The following is a 15,517-nucleotide window of genomic DNA, read 5'->3' as shown; positions in this document are numbered from 1 at the left end:
CCTCCGACCTTGTTCTGACAGTTTGTGTATTTTACAGATGAAGTGAAAATGGAGAACAGGAAGCAAACACAGATCAGATAGATAACAGGGAGGTGGTACCATGTGAGGCAAATTAACAGAGCTGTTCAATAAGCGGCAGTTGACAGCAGCTACAACATGGCTTTCAGAAAGAAAAAGAAGGTAAGAATCTACCACCATTACAGCACAATGTACAGTATTGTTTTAAGTGTACATAGATTACGTGAAATAAGAATGAGAAAAGTGTTTCCATTTCAAATTATTTATTTTACAAAATCAGTAATTACAAGAAATATTTAAATCTAAACAAGTCAAAAGTAGAAGTATAAAATTACAGGACCTTGAGTTTCCTTCACTGGTCCGAAATGTTGGTCCAGAGGAGCAACTGGCAAAGAAAAACAATTTTTAAAAAAAATTACAAATGTCTACAAAACTGCAGTCAAATGATGCATTTATTTTGCTTGTTTAAGCCTGAGTTTGTTAGTACAGACAGTGTTTGACGTCTGTGTGACTTTTCTAAGAAGTTTGTTGCAACATTCTTACTAGTAAACAAATTGTGGTGAACATGACGAAGCTTTTCTGACCAAAAAGGTTGAGCACAAGTACAAAAATACTATAAATATCACTATAATTCTAATATATATATATATACATATACTTAAAACATATCATAATTATGCACATTAGTGTGTCTGTTTCAGCTTGATAGAAAATTGTAAATACGTACCCGTCTGTTACTGGACCAGTCTGTATGTGATGTACCTTCCAGCGGTTTCACTGGGTCTGATGATCTTCACTACCTGGAAATGCAAAAATATTGGTTGAGCACTGGTAGATAACCACACAGCTGACAGCGTTCTGTTTCACTGTCAGTTACAATTAGCAATTTACTGTTGACACTGTAAACATAATTTTCATGTTCCTGTGTTTGGATATGGGTTTATAAAAACAACACATGCATGCAACTTTCTTGTATTGTATATAAGTTTACTTTATTACAACATGGGTCTTGTTTTTTTAAGCCTTAGCCAACATCTGTATTCATAAAAACATTGCCAAGATTTGGGAACATCGGCTCTTCGCTGTAAATTCGAAAAAATCTGCATCATATTGTTTTAAAACATCATGTCTTACAACAAGGGAGACTGAAAAGCTTTTCATCGGTTTAGATTAATGTGTCATGCAGTGTGACAGCTACTCATCCAGCTGCGTTACCTGTCCTCTTTTCAATCCAAAGTAGCGAGCCACGGGGTCCCCAGCCTGGATCCTTGGCAGCTGACTTTCCTTTAGTTTACTGAGGTAAAAATGTTAAGGATAACAAGTGCATATTTTGCACCAAATAATGCAGAAACATGATGTCACCATTTATAAAGTAAACAGCGCAGCGTGTGTAAGGATACTATCTTGCTAGAAGTTCAGTCACTTCCTCTTTTGTCATGACAATGTGCTCGGGTACAAGCTGAAAGTCGAGTGAGAGATGCATTAGAAACAGAAATGTAGGAGCCATTGATGGTGAGTTTACTTTGATAAACGGATTTAATTCAGTGGACAGTAAGTTGTTTACCTCGTGCTCTGTGATGTTAATAAGAAGCTCCTGTTGTAGAAACTGTTCCAGTATGTACTTGGGTGCCATGTCGACGAGAGACTGTAAGAGATATTTATATTAATACATTTACTATGACGATGACATTCAATACAGAGTAAAAGTGAAATATAGACAAAACTGACACAGCATAATTACAGGAGCCACTAATTTTCCCTTTTCGCCTCGTCTAAACAAATTGTTGTTTACCTGTTTTGCTGAAGGTGTCATCCCCATCTGAACAACGATGATTGCTCGTGTGATGTTTTCCTCCTGCATCCTCTGACAGTACATCTTAATCGTTTTGATCCCCACCTTGGGCTCCTCTGATGGGGAGAAGACAAAGCTGATTTAATAACGTCTCTAAACTATGGCCGTCACACAAGCAGACCTAAAGTCAAGGTTATACTATCATCACTAATTAAATTATGTAGGTGTGTATTTCTGTAAAGAAAAGTTAGGTAAATACCAGGAAAGAAAACAAACATCTGGTCAGTGGGGTCATCATTGTGTGCCACCAGGACGGTGAGGTCTGTCCGTCTGGGACGCCCCTCGCTGGGCTTGTCTCCAAACTGACTCTTGAACTCATCCAGTGTCTGATCCAACTCGTCCTGTGTCACCAGATAGCCCCTATCATGGCAGAGCTGTGGGTGTAGGTGAGGGCACAAAGTTAGAGTGTACACGGTTAAAAAATAATGTGAACATGGCATGCAAGAGTGGATTAAGGCTCCCAGGCAGCCTTTTAATCTCAGACTGTAAACCTCCTTTAGCAGTGATGTAAAGCTACAGTTTGTGCTTTATGTATTAGTAGGAATTAATGCCTCTTTAGCTGCATGGGTCTAATCTGCAGCGACGGAATCCACCAACCTGTCTGGTCTTTAAGTTCTCTTGTGTCTGTTTGTATCTGCCGTCACTTTTTCCCTCCTCTTTATCCTCACCCCAACCAGTCCAGACAGACCACCACCCTTCTGGAGCCTGGTTCTGTTGGAGGTCTCTGGAGATTTCTTTATAACATTGCGGGGTCCTAACCTTATATTTAATTTGGTCGGGCAAATTGGCATTACATTCAATACTGTGGAGTCATAACATTTAAGTCAGGTTCATTTATGTACTATATAATATTACCTTAACAATTAGTTAACCAGATACATTTGTATTGCAAATATATATTGTTGTGGGTTATTAACTTTACTATTTAAATTAGGCAATATTGTTTGGTCTTGACATTTAAATCAAGGTTATTTATTTATATATACTATTGTAAGGTCTTTACCTTAACATTCAAATATGGTTCATTTTCAGATACATAAGTACATATTTTGCAGGATCTTACCTGTAACTCTGAAATCACTTGTCTAAAGGTACAAACTCAGTGTGGTCTTTACCTCAATATTAAACTTGTTTGATAAATTCGTGACGCCAAGCTCATTTCTATCATTTTCTACTAGAAAGTACTTTGGCTCAGCGTCTGATGTTTTAAAATTGCTAAATAAATAATGGCGACTTGACTGTATGATCATTATATTATAGTGATACAGCAGAGGCACAAAACTGTGTCACCGTACTTCATAACGTGTATTTGCTGCCTGACAGCGCCACTTCCTGAAAGGCTCATCTGGAGCTCAGACTGGCACTGTACAACCAGCTACTGCTGGCACTTGATTACGTTCAGTTGCTGCTAAACTACACTGGCATAAACCACAGCTGAAAATACATGGGTTGTTAATGTATTGTCTATCTACTACCCCCCACACACGAAAAAACACAAGTCAACTTAGTATCCAACCGCTGTTTGTGGTAAGCTAAAGGCTAAGCTAACATGCTAAAATAAACACTTACGCACCTGCATGATGGTTTTGCGGATCTTCCACAGCCTGTATGTTTCCTCTTCGTCATCCATACTGTCCCGAGTGGTTTATTTTCTCTAGAATTAATCTAAAACGTGAAGTTTTTTTTTAAATGAATGTATTACTTTCACTCCTATGTGGAAAAAAATACAACGCGACGCACGTTTTGGTGCACCGACTCAGGCTGATGACGTCGCACAGAATAGTAGGTGGGCGGAGCTTCACAAAATATACGTTTTATATTATATATTATTATTTTATTTTTATATTATTATTATATTGTATATATATATACTATATATTGCTGTCATTATTACTATTATAATCGTTATTATTATTATTATGCAAAAATTAAGGTGCAGATATACTGGTCCTGCTTTGTTCACCGTCCTGTTTCACAACACGCTGCAGGGCGGAGTCTACAGCTGCAATGAACGAAGAATTTGTGTAACATGAAGCTTCCTTTAAAACAAAAATGAGGCCATTGTATGTTATTTTGATATTTGGGGCCGTGGCGAGCAGCGGAGTGCTACTGGCGATGGTACTGTACTTTGTTTTATCCCCAACGGTAACGTAAACCTTTACTGATAGGCTGCGTGCTGTGTGTGTGTTTCCTGTGATTTTCTAAATTGCGTAACAGCGATGTCTCGAGCAGGCACCTGTACCTACATTTTTCTTTCATATTTAAAAAAAAAACATAACATTTTCATAAGATCTATTGTTATTTTGGAGTCAATCAGCTGTCTATGTTTGTCGCTTTGAATAACAAGTCCGACACAGTTTCCTAAAATGTTGGTGCACTTTTATGATCATAAGCACCATGCATAAGCTGTGCATTTAAGAGTTTTAATTTACACCTGCATATTACCAGAGTGTTGGATGGTGGAAAAATAAAAGGTTCAAAAAATGTGATTACGGTTTGTGACACCGGATGTTTTTGCAGCAGCACTCCTCCTGCTGCCAGCTGATAGGCTTATCATTGGGGAAGCAGGGGGACAGGCACAGGCACTTTTTAAAAGGTTTCAAAACGCCACTTCATGTCTGCAAGTTTTCTGTGGCAGCTCATTCCAAGGGTGAACGTTTGTTTCAGGTTTCCAACCTCCTGCAGCATCTAAACCTTCTAAACTATCAATGGTGGGGAAAGCATTGAGGTTTCTTTTACTTATTTACTGTGAATATTTTAGGAGCTTATCACAGTTTTTTTGTGTGTGTGTTTTTTTTTTTGGTGCTTAATTGTTCACTCAAGCAAGATCAGGCAATGAATTCCATGCAGATTTGCCACAAAACATGTGAAATAATCTCAATTAGATCAACGCGTTGCCTAACTGGTGATTTTGTTGTGCAATGCTTTGCTCAGCACTTCCACTCGACTTCATCACACATAATTGCCAGTTTTATAACGGCTCCAGACACTGACTCTGTTGTTTTCTTGGATTATGATTATTTGGTAGAATGAGCTAATGTTTTTTTTGGAGTTTTTGGCAGTGACTTTTATATCTGGCTGAGGTGTAACACTTTTTGTGTGTGCTGCTTTCTTATTCGGATATTAATCGCATTACGTAATGAGTTTATGTGTTTATTCAGACTGTTGCTCTTTGCCCCGGCCACATGGAACCCACCCTCCCGTGGCCCATTTTTCATGAGATAAAACCTTGAACTGTGGACTGCAGCACACATATATTTCTGATCTGGATTCATTTGTCAGGAGCAGAGAGGGACCTATTGGAGAATCACAGCCTATCAGTCCAGTTAATGATCACCTGCTCCCTCTACATGAGGAGACTGCAAGGCGTGAGCTCTCAGTAGGGAGACTGAGGTTCAGCAGTGAGGCTGCAGCTGAAGCCACTGAGGGGTTTAAAGATCTGATTGCGCTCTGCCTTCAGTGGAACTAACTGAAGTGCAGTCATGCGCCTGATAGGGTGCACAGTGATTTTCTCTGTCCTGCTGCAGGCTATGGTAAGAAACACTGAGATTAGGACTGAAACGCTGGTTCATGTTGCACGACTGGAACTTGCTTTTGGCGAATTTCAGCTTGTGTTCATGAGTTTATTTTTTATTTTCATGTAGCTTTTTGCTATGTTTGATGTATTTATATTGTAATATTTGTTTACTCCCAGGATCATCCTATCCCCTCAGTTTTTTACTTAATTCTCCAGAGGAAATATATATAATTAATGACTGTTGGTGTTTATCTCTTGCTAGCTCTACCGAGGACAGTATGTTTTGTTTGTCTGTCTGCCTGTCCGTTTACAGGATTACGCAAAAACTACTGCATCGATTTTCATGAAACTTGGTTACTAGGTGGAGCAAAGAATCCATCAGATGTTGGCTCTGTCTTTATAATAACAACAAATGTTAGATAGGGCATCTTTCTTGGGAAGGGATGAGCTCTCCAACTGTCCTTCTAGTTATCTAATATTAATAACTGAGAACAGAAGTATGAATGCTGGCATGTTTGTATTTACAGACAATGTATGATGTTGCATTTTGAAAATAAGCTTGTATCCCTTTTTTTTTAAAACCCATTTCTCTTACTTTACAGTCTTCCCCACCAGAGGAGTGGCAGACAGCAACATCGATTTACAACTTCTCAGCAACAGATATTGATGGCAACTTGGTTTCCCTTGAAAAATACAGGTACCCTTATCTGTGTCATGCTGTTTTTCTAATTTTGCTGCATCATCCCATTTAAAGCCTACAGCTGTTTAAAAAAAAAAAAAAAAAAAAACTGACTGAGGTCATCTCTCTTTGTGTTTTCAGGGGGAATGTTGTCATCATCACCAACGTTGCCTCTAAATGAGGTAAAACCCCAGTAAACTACTCTCAGTTTGCGGAGATGCACGCCAAGTACGCTGAGAGAGGTTTACGCATCCTTGCCTTCCCTTCCAACCAGTTTGGAAACCAGGTGAGTGACATATAAGTGTTTTATTCCCACCATGTAATTACATGCATAGTTGAAAGATATATATATATAATTTATTGATTTAGATAACCCTGTAAAGCTGCAAGCATTATTTTGAGGTGTTGTGTTGACATTGTAGTGTTAGTAATTGTGTCACCTCAATATTGTATGTAATTTAAACTGAAATTTCTGCATTAGTTAATTTAAAACTAAATTCAAGTTGAGGTAACTTAATAAAATTGGCTTGATAACTTAATTTGTCTTCACCTTGAAGTCAGGATTTCAAGTGCTCTCTTCTACCTGCTTAAAAAAAAAGCGCAAACTCATTTTTTAAATTTGTCAACTTAAAAACTTGTGTCAGTAATTATGGCAATTAAGTACATAAGACTTTTAAAAATCCTTTAAAATAATGCTAAATACTAGTTAGAACAACTTAATTTTTATGAGTAATCAACTTAAAAAACTTGCCTTATGCTGCCAATCATTAAGTAATTACTAATACCTTTTATTTAAGAGGGGAAGGTAATTTCTCTAACTCAATATAGTTTGTTTATTGAACATAATTTTGTTAGACGTTTTCATAACTCCAAAAAGTTGATGCAAACTGTTTTTTTGTTTGTTTGTTTTTTCAGGCCAAATATGATTTTTTTAGAGTGTAGATCTATGAATGTCATGTTACTATTGTTGTGAAATAATAAAATATTTTTAAAGAAATTAAATTGGAAATGCTGCATTAGAGGAAAAGCAATCGCATACTGTAGTAAAATAATACTTTATATTCATTTAACAGATCATTTAGTATTTTGCATTGACACTTGCTAAAGGGTGTAAAATGTTGTTTTTATCTACAAGTCACAGAGACTAGCTCAGGGCTTTAATAGCAGTCGTCATTTCTCTCGTTTTCCTTTCGTAGGAGCCAGGCAATGAAGGTCAGATCAAGCAGTTTGCTCAGTCCTACAACGCTCAGTTTGACATGTTCAGTAAGATCGACGTGAACGGAGCCAACGCTCATCCTCTGTGGAAGTGGCTGAAGGAGCAGCCCAACGGGAGAGGCTTCCTCGGAAAGTAAGTGGCGAAAAAATGAAACTGAAATCTGAGGCAAAGAGGTGGGACAACATTGATCTGATCTGATGTTATTATCTCGTGACACAAAAGCTTGTTTGAGCGATTTTAATGTGTATAGAGATAATGATGTGACACTCAGCTACAAAGGGGTTAATGTTTTTGATTGATTAGTATGAGATCCTTGTCATCAGTTACTTCTTAACGTTTTTTGTCAGATGATGATTTAATGAGATGATTTTCTAACATATGTTTTTTTCTTATCCTTGCAGTAGTATCAAGTGGAATTTCACCAAGGTAAATGTTTACTATAAATTCTTATTCAATATACTGAGATCAACAAAGTGGAAAATTATAATCAATGAGAGTGAGAGTGTGGATTTATTGGAAAATCCTGTAAAAGCAAAAAATAATAAAAAATAATAATTGCTTAACCTAAAAGTAAAAAATGTTATTGATTTTCAAGTTTCATTAATTTTCTCATTTTCTGTGTCTCCAGTTTCTGATCAATAAGGAGGGGCAGGTGGTGAAGAGATACGGACCCCTGGATGACCCAAGTGTATGTAAAAAAGTTCTTTCTTTGCCGCAGATGCCATAGAGCTGAATTATTAGAGACCTTTGGATATTTTACGTTCATCTTCTCCGATGTGGCTGCGTGATTATTGCTGACAACGTAAAGATCTCTGCTCTACATTTTAAAGCTGACAACATGCATTTACAGTTGTTGTCACTCTGGTCAAACTGTGCACAGTTCTCCCTTGTCAAAAGTCAAAACTGATGGTGTATTGCAGCTGTAAAGGGGTTTAAGCCCGCTAATAAACTGACATCATCCCCAGCTGATCATTTGTTTTGTCTCTAATGAACTTTGTCTCTTGTTTTCTTTCCAGGTGGTGGAGAAAGATCTTCCCAAATACCTTTAAACCCATAATGGATGACTCACAGCACACTTACTGATACACAGTTTGCCTTCCAGTCACCTTTCCCCTCCTTTCTCTGCCTCTCCAAGCACCAGTGGATACAGTTTGCTTCCACCCCAGACCAGTGACGGTCTGCTCACAAACCCGCACGGCGGACAGAGCAGACCTGATGAGAATGGCGTGCAAACCTACTGGGAGGATACAAAGCTGATTTTCACTTGGTTCTCTGGAGTGAATGAGAAAGGATCCCTAAACACATCATTACCACCTTTTAGCAGCTTAATATGTTCTGTATTCATAATAAAATCCATTAAGAATTTACCCAGATGATATTTTTGTCTGCGACATTTATCGCCTGTCACTGAAGCACTGTGTGGGTTGTGGGTCGGCGTTTTGTCCCGAGTTACTCGTGTGCACAATGATCTTTCGTTTTGTATAATTGAAGCGGTTAAAAGGGACGTCAACTGAAAAATGTATGCGTGTGTGAGTCAGAAAATCTTTAACAAGTGTGCACTAGAGCTTATAATGAAACAGTGGAAGGTGGAAACAGTTTTTTTCCATTGGATGCTGGATTCATAGTGCAGCAGCCCAGTACTGAGATGACAGGCACACTTATGATTTGTAGATGTTGTATTATCTGTGGAGAGAAATGACACTCATTGTAGTATTTTATGTTCCAACATGATAGAAATTGTACACACTCTGGTCTACCTTTTAGACTATCCCAAACAAATAATATTTATATATATAATGAATAAAAATTGGGCTGCAAGGTGCACTGGGGTTAGCATCGTTGCCTCGCAGCAAGAAGGTCGCCGGTTCACGTCCTGGTGAGGACACCCGGGATCTTTCTGTGTGGAGTTTGCATGTTCTCCCCCTGCAATGTGGGTTCTCCGGCTTCCTCCCACAAGGTCCAAAAACATGTTGAGGTTAATTGGTAATTCTAAATTGTCCGTAGGTGTGAATGTGAGTGTGCTTGGTTGTCTGTCTCTAAGTGTAGCCCTGTGATAGACTGGTGACCTGTCCAGGGTGTCTCCTTTTTTTTAATGTAGTAAAATGATTCAGACCATTAGGGGGGAAGCAAGGCACTCCATCTTTAAGTGAAATAATGTTAATTTATTTGTCAAGCATGTACAAAAACAAAGACACTGACTCTAGCTCTTCATGATCAGTTATAAATATACTAGTAAACCAGCTGGTGGCATTCAAGCAAAAAGTGTAGTCCAGTAGATCACCTATAGAGGGCACTAAAACAAAAGTATCAACCACATGCATGCCAAAATAAAATCTACAATTCATAAATAATGATAGTAATTTAAGTAAAAATGATGATTATTTTTTACAAAGTGAAAATGTTTCAAATCATAAAAATACTCAACAAATACTGAATAAATAATGTTCATAATCACAACAATTACAACAAAAATAATAATTAAAAAAACAAATTAGCTAATTAATCAAAAAAAAAAGAAAGAAAGAAAAACAAATTTTAAAAAAAATGTAGTAAGTAAAACAGCTCTAGAGTGTATAAAACCTGATTCCCATATTAACTATGAACTTTAACTGCAACTAAGTTATGTTCAGTGGAGAAGGAACATACACAAGAAAAACAGGCATTAAGGTTTGTGTACAAAAAGACTCACGAAGAAGCATTAAAATGCACAAAGCACTTTGACTGAGAAAATAATTTTTAAAAGGGAAATTTCCTCAGGCTTAATTGTAGGTAATCAAATCTCAGTTTGACAATTAGTTAGTCAGTCTCTATAATATGAGAAAGTGCAGTGCCTAGAATAAAAGTGTTATGACCTGGCTCAAAATGGTCACAACAAAAGGAGAGACACACCAAGTATCATGATTAAAGCTTGTTTTTATTCATTAAAATCACAACAAATTAAAGCCAAGCCTGTACGGGGTTGTAAGAATCAGTAGAGTCCCTGTTTTGTGTGTGATGCATGCATGAATTATGTGTGTGCAGGTGTTGTAAATGCAAACCAAATCGTAAAGGAAGAAAATAAACCATAACTAAACTGTGTGTTACCTGCGGAGGGAGTGATCAGACTGCAGCCAGCTCTAAAGTAACCCAGGAACACACTGGGCGTCACTGGTGTGCAGCAACCTGCAGAACCAGGAGGGACAAACTACCAGAGCCACCCTCAAGATGACTTCGGGGTCATCACAAAAACAATAACATAATACCAGCAATGATTATATAAAAAAGCAATATCAGGTAATATCACACATGATGATTAAATATGGCACATAAAACTGAAAAATACACATATTTATGTCTTTCTGAGCAAGATTTCTGCTCATGTCTAAAACTTCCGTCACATCCAGAACAAACACTGCTGCCCATAAAGTTGGAATTAATTTTTGTTTTCAGACACGTTCCTCTTTTTATTTCTATTTATACACCTCAGTAATCACTTTGCAATGATTACATACTGATTGCATACTGAGTCCCAGTTTGTCGCATTGACACTATCGACAACCTTGTAGACAGCATGCCACAATGTCTTAACGCAGTGATCCATGTCAGGGGTGGTCACTCCTCAGGCCATCAGACTCCTGAACAACTTCAAACACTGACTGGTTTCACTGCTGCTGAATGTATACGGCATTACACCAGTTAACATGTGTCGCCAGGCACTGTTCACTATAAATATATATTTGCTTCCACATCATACATCTGACTGATGGCGCTACATGTAAATCATTGAATATGCACCTTAGTTTCTGTCCCTTTTAATTTTATCTATTATATTATTATTGTTGTTTTGATTTTTAGATTGATATGTTTTATGTATATTTCAAGGCACAGGTTAGAATCCGGCCGGTTCCGGATCAGAATTCCTGGATAGGAATTTATTCAGATCAGAATTGTATTCTAGGCCGGCCTGGAATGGAATCTTCATTTTTTTCTACAGATTCTGATCTGGGCCCAGGTCAGAATCCTGATCCTGTCTGGCCCAGATGAGAATCTTGGAATTATTAGATTGAAATTCCAATCTTCCGATCCAGAATTGGGCCGGATTCTAATCTGGGCCTTGACATATACATGGGAGCGTGCAGACAAGATTCATTGCACAGTGTGTGTATATTGTGATATCAATAAAGTTTTGAGAAAATCGACACTTTATCTATTAGGAAAAAATGCATTGCCACAATCATTTCATAAGAAGAGGTAAAAAAAAAAGAAAAAAAAAAAGAACTATATATATATATCTATACATTCCAACTTTTCTCAGTGTGACTGTATCCAGGCTGACCTCCACAGAGCATCACCGGGCTCCAGGTCGCAGTTCCATTCGCCTCCTGCAGGGGGAGCCGCGGCGTCCGTCAGAACAAAACCGGGCAGCAGCGGCTCGGCGGCGGCAGCAAGTGCAGCGCAGTGGACCTGGGAGGAGCGGAGCGGAGCGGACTCTGTTCCACCGTCGTGAGGAAACACCGCACAGATGAAGGGACCGTCGCGGACACCTCGCACACATTCCTCCGTTTGATTGTCGCCGAATATCAAACAAACACGGTCCTCGCCTCCTTCCCCGCTTCGTCGCCGTGGGTCTCTCGTTCGGAGGGTTCGCCTGTTTTTTTTTTCCTCCGGGAGGCTGAATGGAAGCAGCAGCCGAGGGAGCGGTCGGGCTGTCGGAGGCCAGGGAAGGGAGCCCGCTATCCGGGGCCGCAGCATCCGATGATGCGGACACGGTCGTGGGAGTTAGCTACGGGATGGACGCCGCAGACATGGGTACTTTGCCGTTTATTCAATTAGCCCTTTTCGCGTTTATTGTTAATTTAATTGCCCCTACATCCTTCTCTGTTGTGCTGCTGCTGTCAGCAGAAAGTCCCGACTCATCTCTGCTAGCAAGGAATTGTTAAGCTAGGCTAGTAGCTAGCTGAGCTGAATGGATGAGGAGCAGGTGAAGTTAGGTGCTGTGTGTGGACTCTGTGCTGTGTATGTCCTGAGCAGTAGGAAACAACAAATTATGGATTTAAAAACAGACGTATTTAAGTGCATTAAGACACATAATATAGCTGTTAACATTTCTAATTAGCCGAGTAGGTGTGTAAAATAGGCAGAGGTGTAGCTAGGATATCTCATCACCTCTTCTCCAGGAGTAATATTTCTCCTTCTCTTGTTATTTATTTCCCCACTTTTTAAATAAGAAAATATACACACTTCCAATGAGTATTCTCCAGCTTTAGACAGCTATCATCACCACCTGTCAGTCACGGGTTGTAGTAAAACACTAAAATCCCAATTTGTTTTTCCCACATGCCACCATCTTGGCTTTTACTGGAGCCATAAAATCTACATTTTTAGCAAGAAGAATATGACAACGTGCCCAAAAACAGCATAATATTCTTCATTTTAAGAGATTTGACACCAAGGGACACATTAAAGGATGTTAAATAGCAGATATAGAACCACAAATGAGTTGTCATGGTGGTTAAAGCACTGCTGATTCTAACACCATTAACATGGCTCTGTTGTGTTCAAGTGTCCCTGTAAGTCACGACAATGAGCCAGCACCCTAAATCTGAAGCAAGCAGCTAAATGGAGCTCAGCCACCATTGATTTTATAATTTACACCTTCTCTGCTCATACTGGGACATGTCAAGATGTCCTTTGTGACCAAAGCCCATATTGGCTGTTGATGTGATGATTTATTAGTATTTGAAGGTGCTGTTTATCATTAGCCATGTTGCTATATGGGCAGATATTATTTTATCCCATATATCAAATTGATATAGATGTCTGCCAGTAACAAGATATTCCATTGTAGATAAGCCAAACGTGTTGCTGTCACACCTTCATATATTTTTTTTCCCTGAGAGAGCACTGACAGTTTTATTTTTCAGTAGCTCTGTTTATTACCCACAGTGTCCTTACTAAAATTCTGCAATGACCAAATTTAAATATCGATATTAAAATGCCTGCTAATACTATGTGTTTATGTGGGGGAAAAAAATGGTTTGTCAGATTGTTCAAACTGTCAAATATCCCTGTCAAACATTTGTACTGACTGTGAAATATACTGTGTTTGTAGTTCAAGAGACGGCTGGAGAGTTTTTCTGAGTCGCCTCGATGCAGTCGGGGTTCTTAATCCTGGCTGTAGATTTAAATCGTAGCTGAGGGGGCTGCTCGGTGCTACTATGGCCGTGTGTTGTGCTGGGATCCGTCTCATATGTGCTCTCTGGCTGCAGGGGAAATTATACCAGTAACCTCCTGCAGCTTATCACCACAACACCACCGTGGTTAAGTTCCCACGTTGGCCTCGGTTAAAATTAAACCCAATTCCGAACATTAAAATCGAGCAGTTGTATTATATATATGTATAGTGTTGAGCTGTTAGCTGCTGCTATATCATTGTGTTGTGGTTGTTTGTTGCTGGCTGCATTGTTGTGTGTGATGTTTCGAAATGCGTTGTAAATTATCTCTAGGGGAAAGAGCTGCATATGTATGTCTGGAGATGTCTATTTACTTTGTAATGAGTCTGCAGAACGAGTTTGTTGAGTGTCAGATCTCCTCGTCAAAAGTGAAGTAAAATAAACTATAAGGTCTCTGTACGCTGGCTTTATGAGTGAACCAGAGCCAGTGATGCCGTCTTAAACTACTCATAAGATTGCCTGCATGAGTTTATATCTACAAGAATTGTTGAAACTGGGTGTTTACAAGAGCTCATCACACCTAGCTAATGGATATTTGCATTTATAGTCTTGCTCATAATTACTTAAAAAAATAAAAAATAAATCTTAATTAGGAAAGAGAATGAATTTTCCTTTGCATGCATGTAAGACAACTGCTATATTAACAGCACTATCTAGAGACCCAAGTTGGCCAAGCTTACAGATTGAACATAGCAATAACACTGCATCATCAGCATAGAGTTGCTGCTGCCGCTGTGTAAATGACACAACATTATGTAATGTAGCCATGTAAAGCACACTAATGGGTGTGCATCTGTGTGTAAATAAAGCATATGTCCGCCTGTAGCAGTGTGCTCAGCTCTCGAGTCTAACAGCTATCAGTCATGTTGCGTTCACTGGCCATGTTAACTGTACATCGCAGTTTGGGGATTTTCATTGTCCCTGGTGAGGAAAGTGCTGACGTTGACAAGAGCTCAGTACCTCCACACAGAACAGGCTCATGAATCAAAGGGCCAGTGTGGTGAGGGCTGCTAGTCGAGCTTAACTGTATCAGAAGGGAGGAAAATGGAAGCCAGGTGCCTTTGACTGCAGATGCTTTTTTTTCCTTTTTTTTGTCTGAGCATGCTTGCTGGCGTGTGTTTTATTCACCTCGGGTAATTTCACACGTGTGTGCCTGCTCGCTCAGTGCCCCATCGCATGCAATAGATCCTACACGGGCTTTGTTCAGAGGAATAGCGTTAAACATTACTGAGTGGAGCTGTGCCCTGCCAAATTTATTCAGGTTTAGATGGCTGATGTTCATCTATCTGTGCTGTGTTGTGAGTGACTTGGTTTAAACTGGGGAAACAGCAAAACATGTTAATGAAAGCAGCAAAAGATAAGCTTTATGTGATTTGTGGTGCAGTTCTATTGGAAAGCATTGAAGACTGAAAGACTGCAGTTTAGGCGTCTTGTTTTTAACATACCACCATCTGTAACCTTGTTACCCTGTTTAACCTCAGCTTCCCTGGATCGGTTAATGCTGTAGAGCTGGTTTTAAATGTTGCTGAGGCAGTGCATATTGCAGTGATGGCTATCATCCATGCAGTAATTTCCTGATATGCTATTAGAGCGGCATTTCATGACAGCTAAAGAAGTGTGAAGATGAAGCCAGTCTGTAAAGAGATGAAACAAGCATTGACTTATTCTGCTTCTAAAGCCAATTGTGATATATTTGTAAAATATAGAGAAACTCACACATTTCCAAAAATAGCTATATTCTGTTCAGTGGTTCAATACACAGACCTGATCCATCCTTCAATAAATACGTAGCTCCAAAAGTCTGATTATCTGGTAAACACTATGCATGTGCTGCAGCAGAGTAAATAAACAGATTACTGCTGTATATCTGGGATTTCAAGCATTAGTATTGGTCAGTAATATGTGTCCTTGAATAATTCCTGACTAAAGCAGCCAACGTTCTCTGTTTGAAAACAGATATATGCAAAATTCATATACAGTAAAATGTAAGGGATGCATAATTGTCACAGATTTAATCAAGAGA

The 15,517-nt window shown here is 38.9% G+C and overlaps 3 protein-coding genes across 3 annotated transcripts in view; 2 read left to right on the top strand and 1 right to left on the bottom strand.

The window, feature by feature from the left end:
- Nucleotides 1–264: 264 nt before the first annotated feature.
- polr2eb (RNA polymerase II, I and III subunit E, b) lies at nt 265–3,640 on the bottom strand. The gene is made up of 8 exons (XM_008300071.1): nt 3,444–3,640; nt 2,070–2,244; nt 1,811–1,926; nt 1,583–1,663; nt 1,419–1,477; nt 1,234–1,312; nt 746–818; nt 265–403 (listed from the first exon to the last, which is right to left on the bottom strand). The coding sequence occupies exons 1-7, from the start codon at nt 3,498–3,500 to the stop codon at nt 753–755; spliced, it is 633 nt and encodes a 210-aa protein (XP_008298293.1). The 5' UTR covers nt 3,501–3,640; the 3' UTR covers nt 265–403; nt 746–752.
- A 1,551-nt stretch (nt 3,641–5,191) lies between these two features.
- Nucleotides 5,192–8,652, top strand: gpx4a (glutathione peroxidase 4a). The gene is given in 7 exon segments (XM_008300057.1): nt 5,192–5,403; nt 5,990–6,084; nt 6,208–6,352; nt 7,263–7,414; nt 7,684–7,708; nt 7,911–7,970; nt 8,299–8,652. Coding segments are annotated over 7 exon segments (561 nt in total). The 5' UTR covers nt 5,192–5,352; the 3' UTR covers nt 8,332–8,652.
- A 3,176-nt stretch (nt 8,653–11,828) lies between these two features.
- The window catches only part of pip5k1ca (phosphatidylinositol-4-phosphate 5-kinase, type I, gamma a), a 54,771-nt gene continuing 51,082 nt past the window's right edge, over nt 11,829–15,517 (top strand). The window contains exon 1 of the mRNA XM_008300044.1: nt 11,829–12,070. Within this exon, the coding sequence (XP_008298266.1) occupies nt 11,938–12,070 (133 nt within the window). The 5' untranslated portion in view covers nt 11,829–11,937. The remainder of the gene's footprint in view (nt 12,071–15,517) is intronic.

The sequence above is a fragment of the Stegastes partitus genome, unplaced genomic scaffold, assembly GCF_000690725.1.
Source record: "Stegastes partitus isolate 25-593 unplaced genomic scaffold, Stegastes_partitus-1.0.2 Scaffold33, whole genome shotgun sequence".
Classification (NCBI taxonomy): Eukaryota; Metazoa; Chordata; class Actinopteri; family Pomacentridae; genus Stegastes; species Stegastes partitus.
Note: the sequence above shows the minus strand (reverse complement) of the source record. Positions and strands in the feature narration are given on the sequence as shown.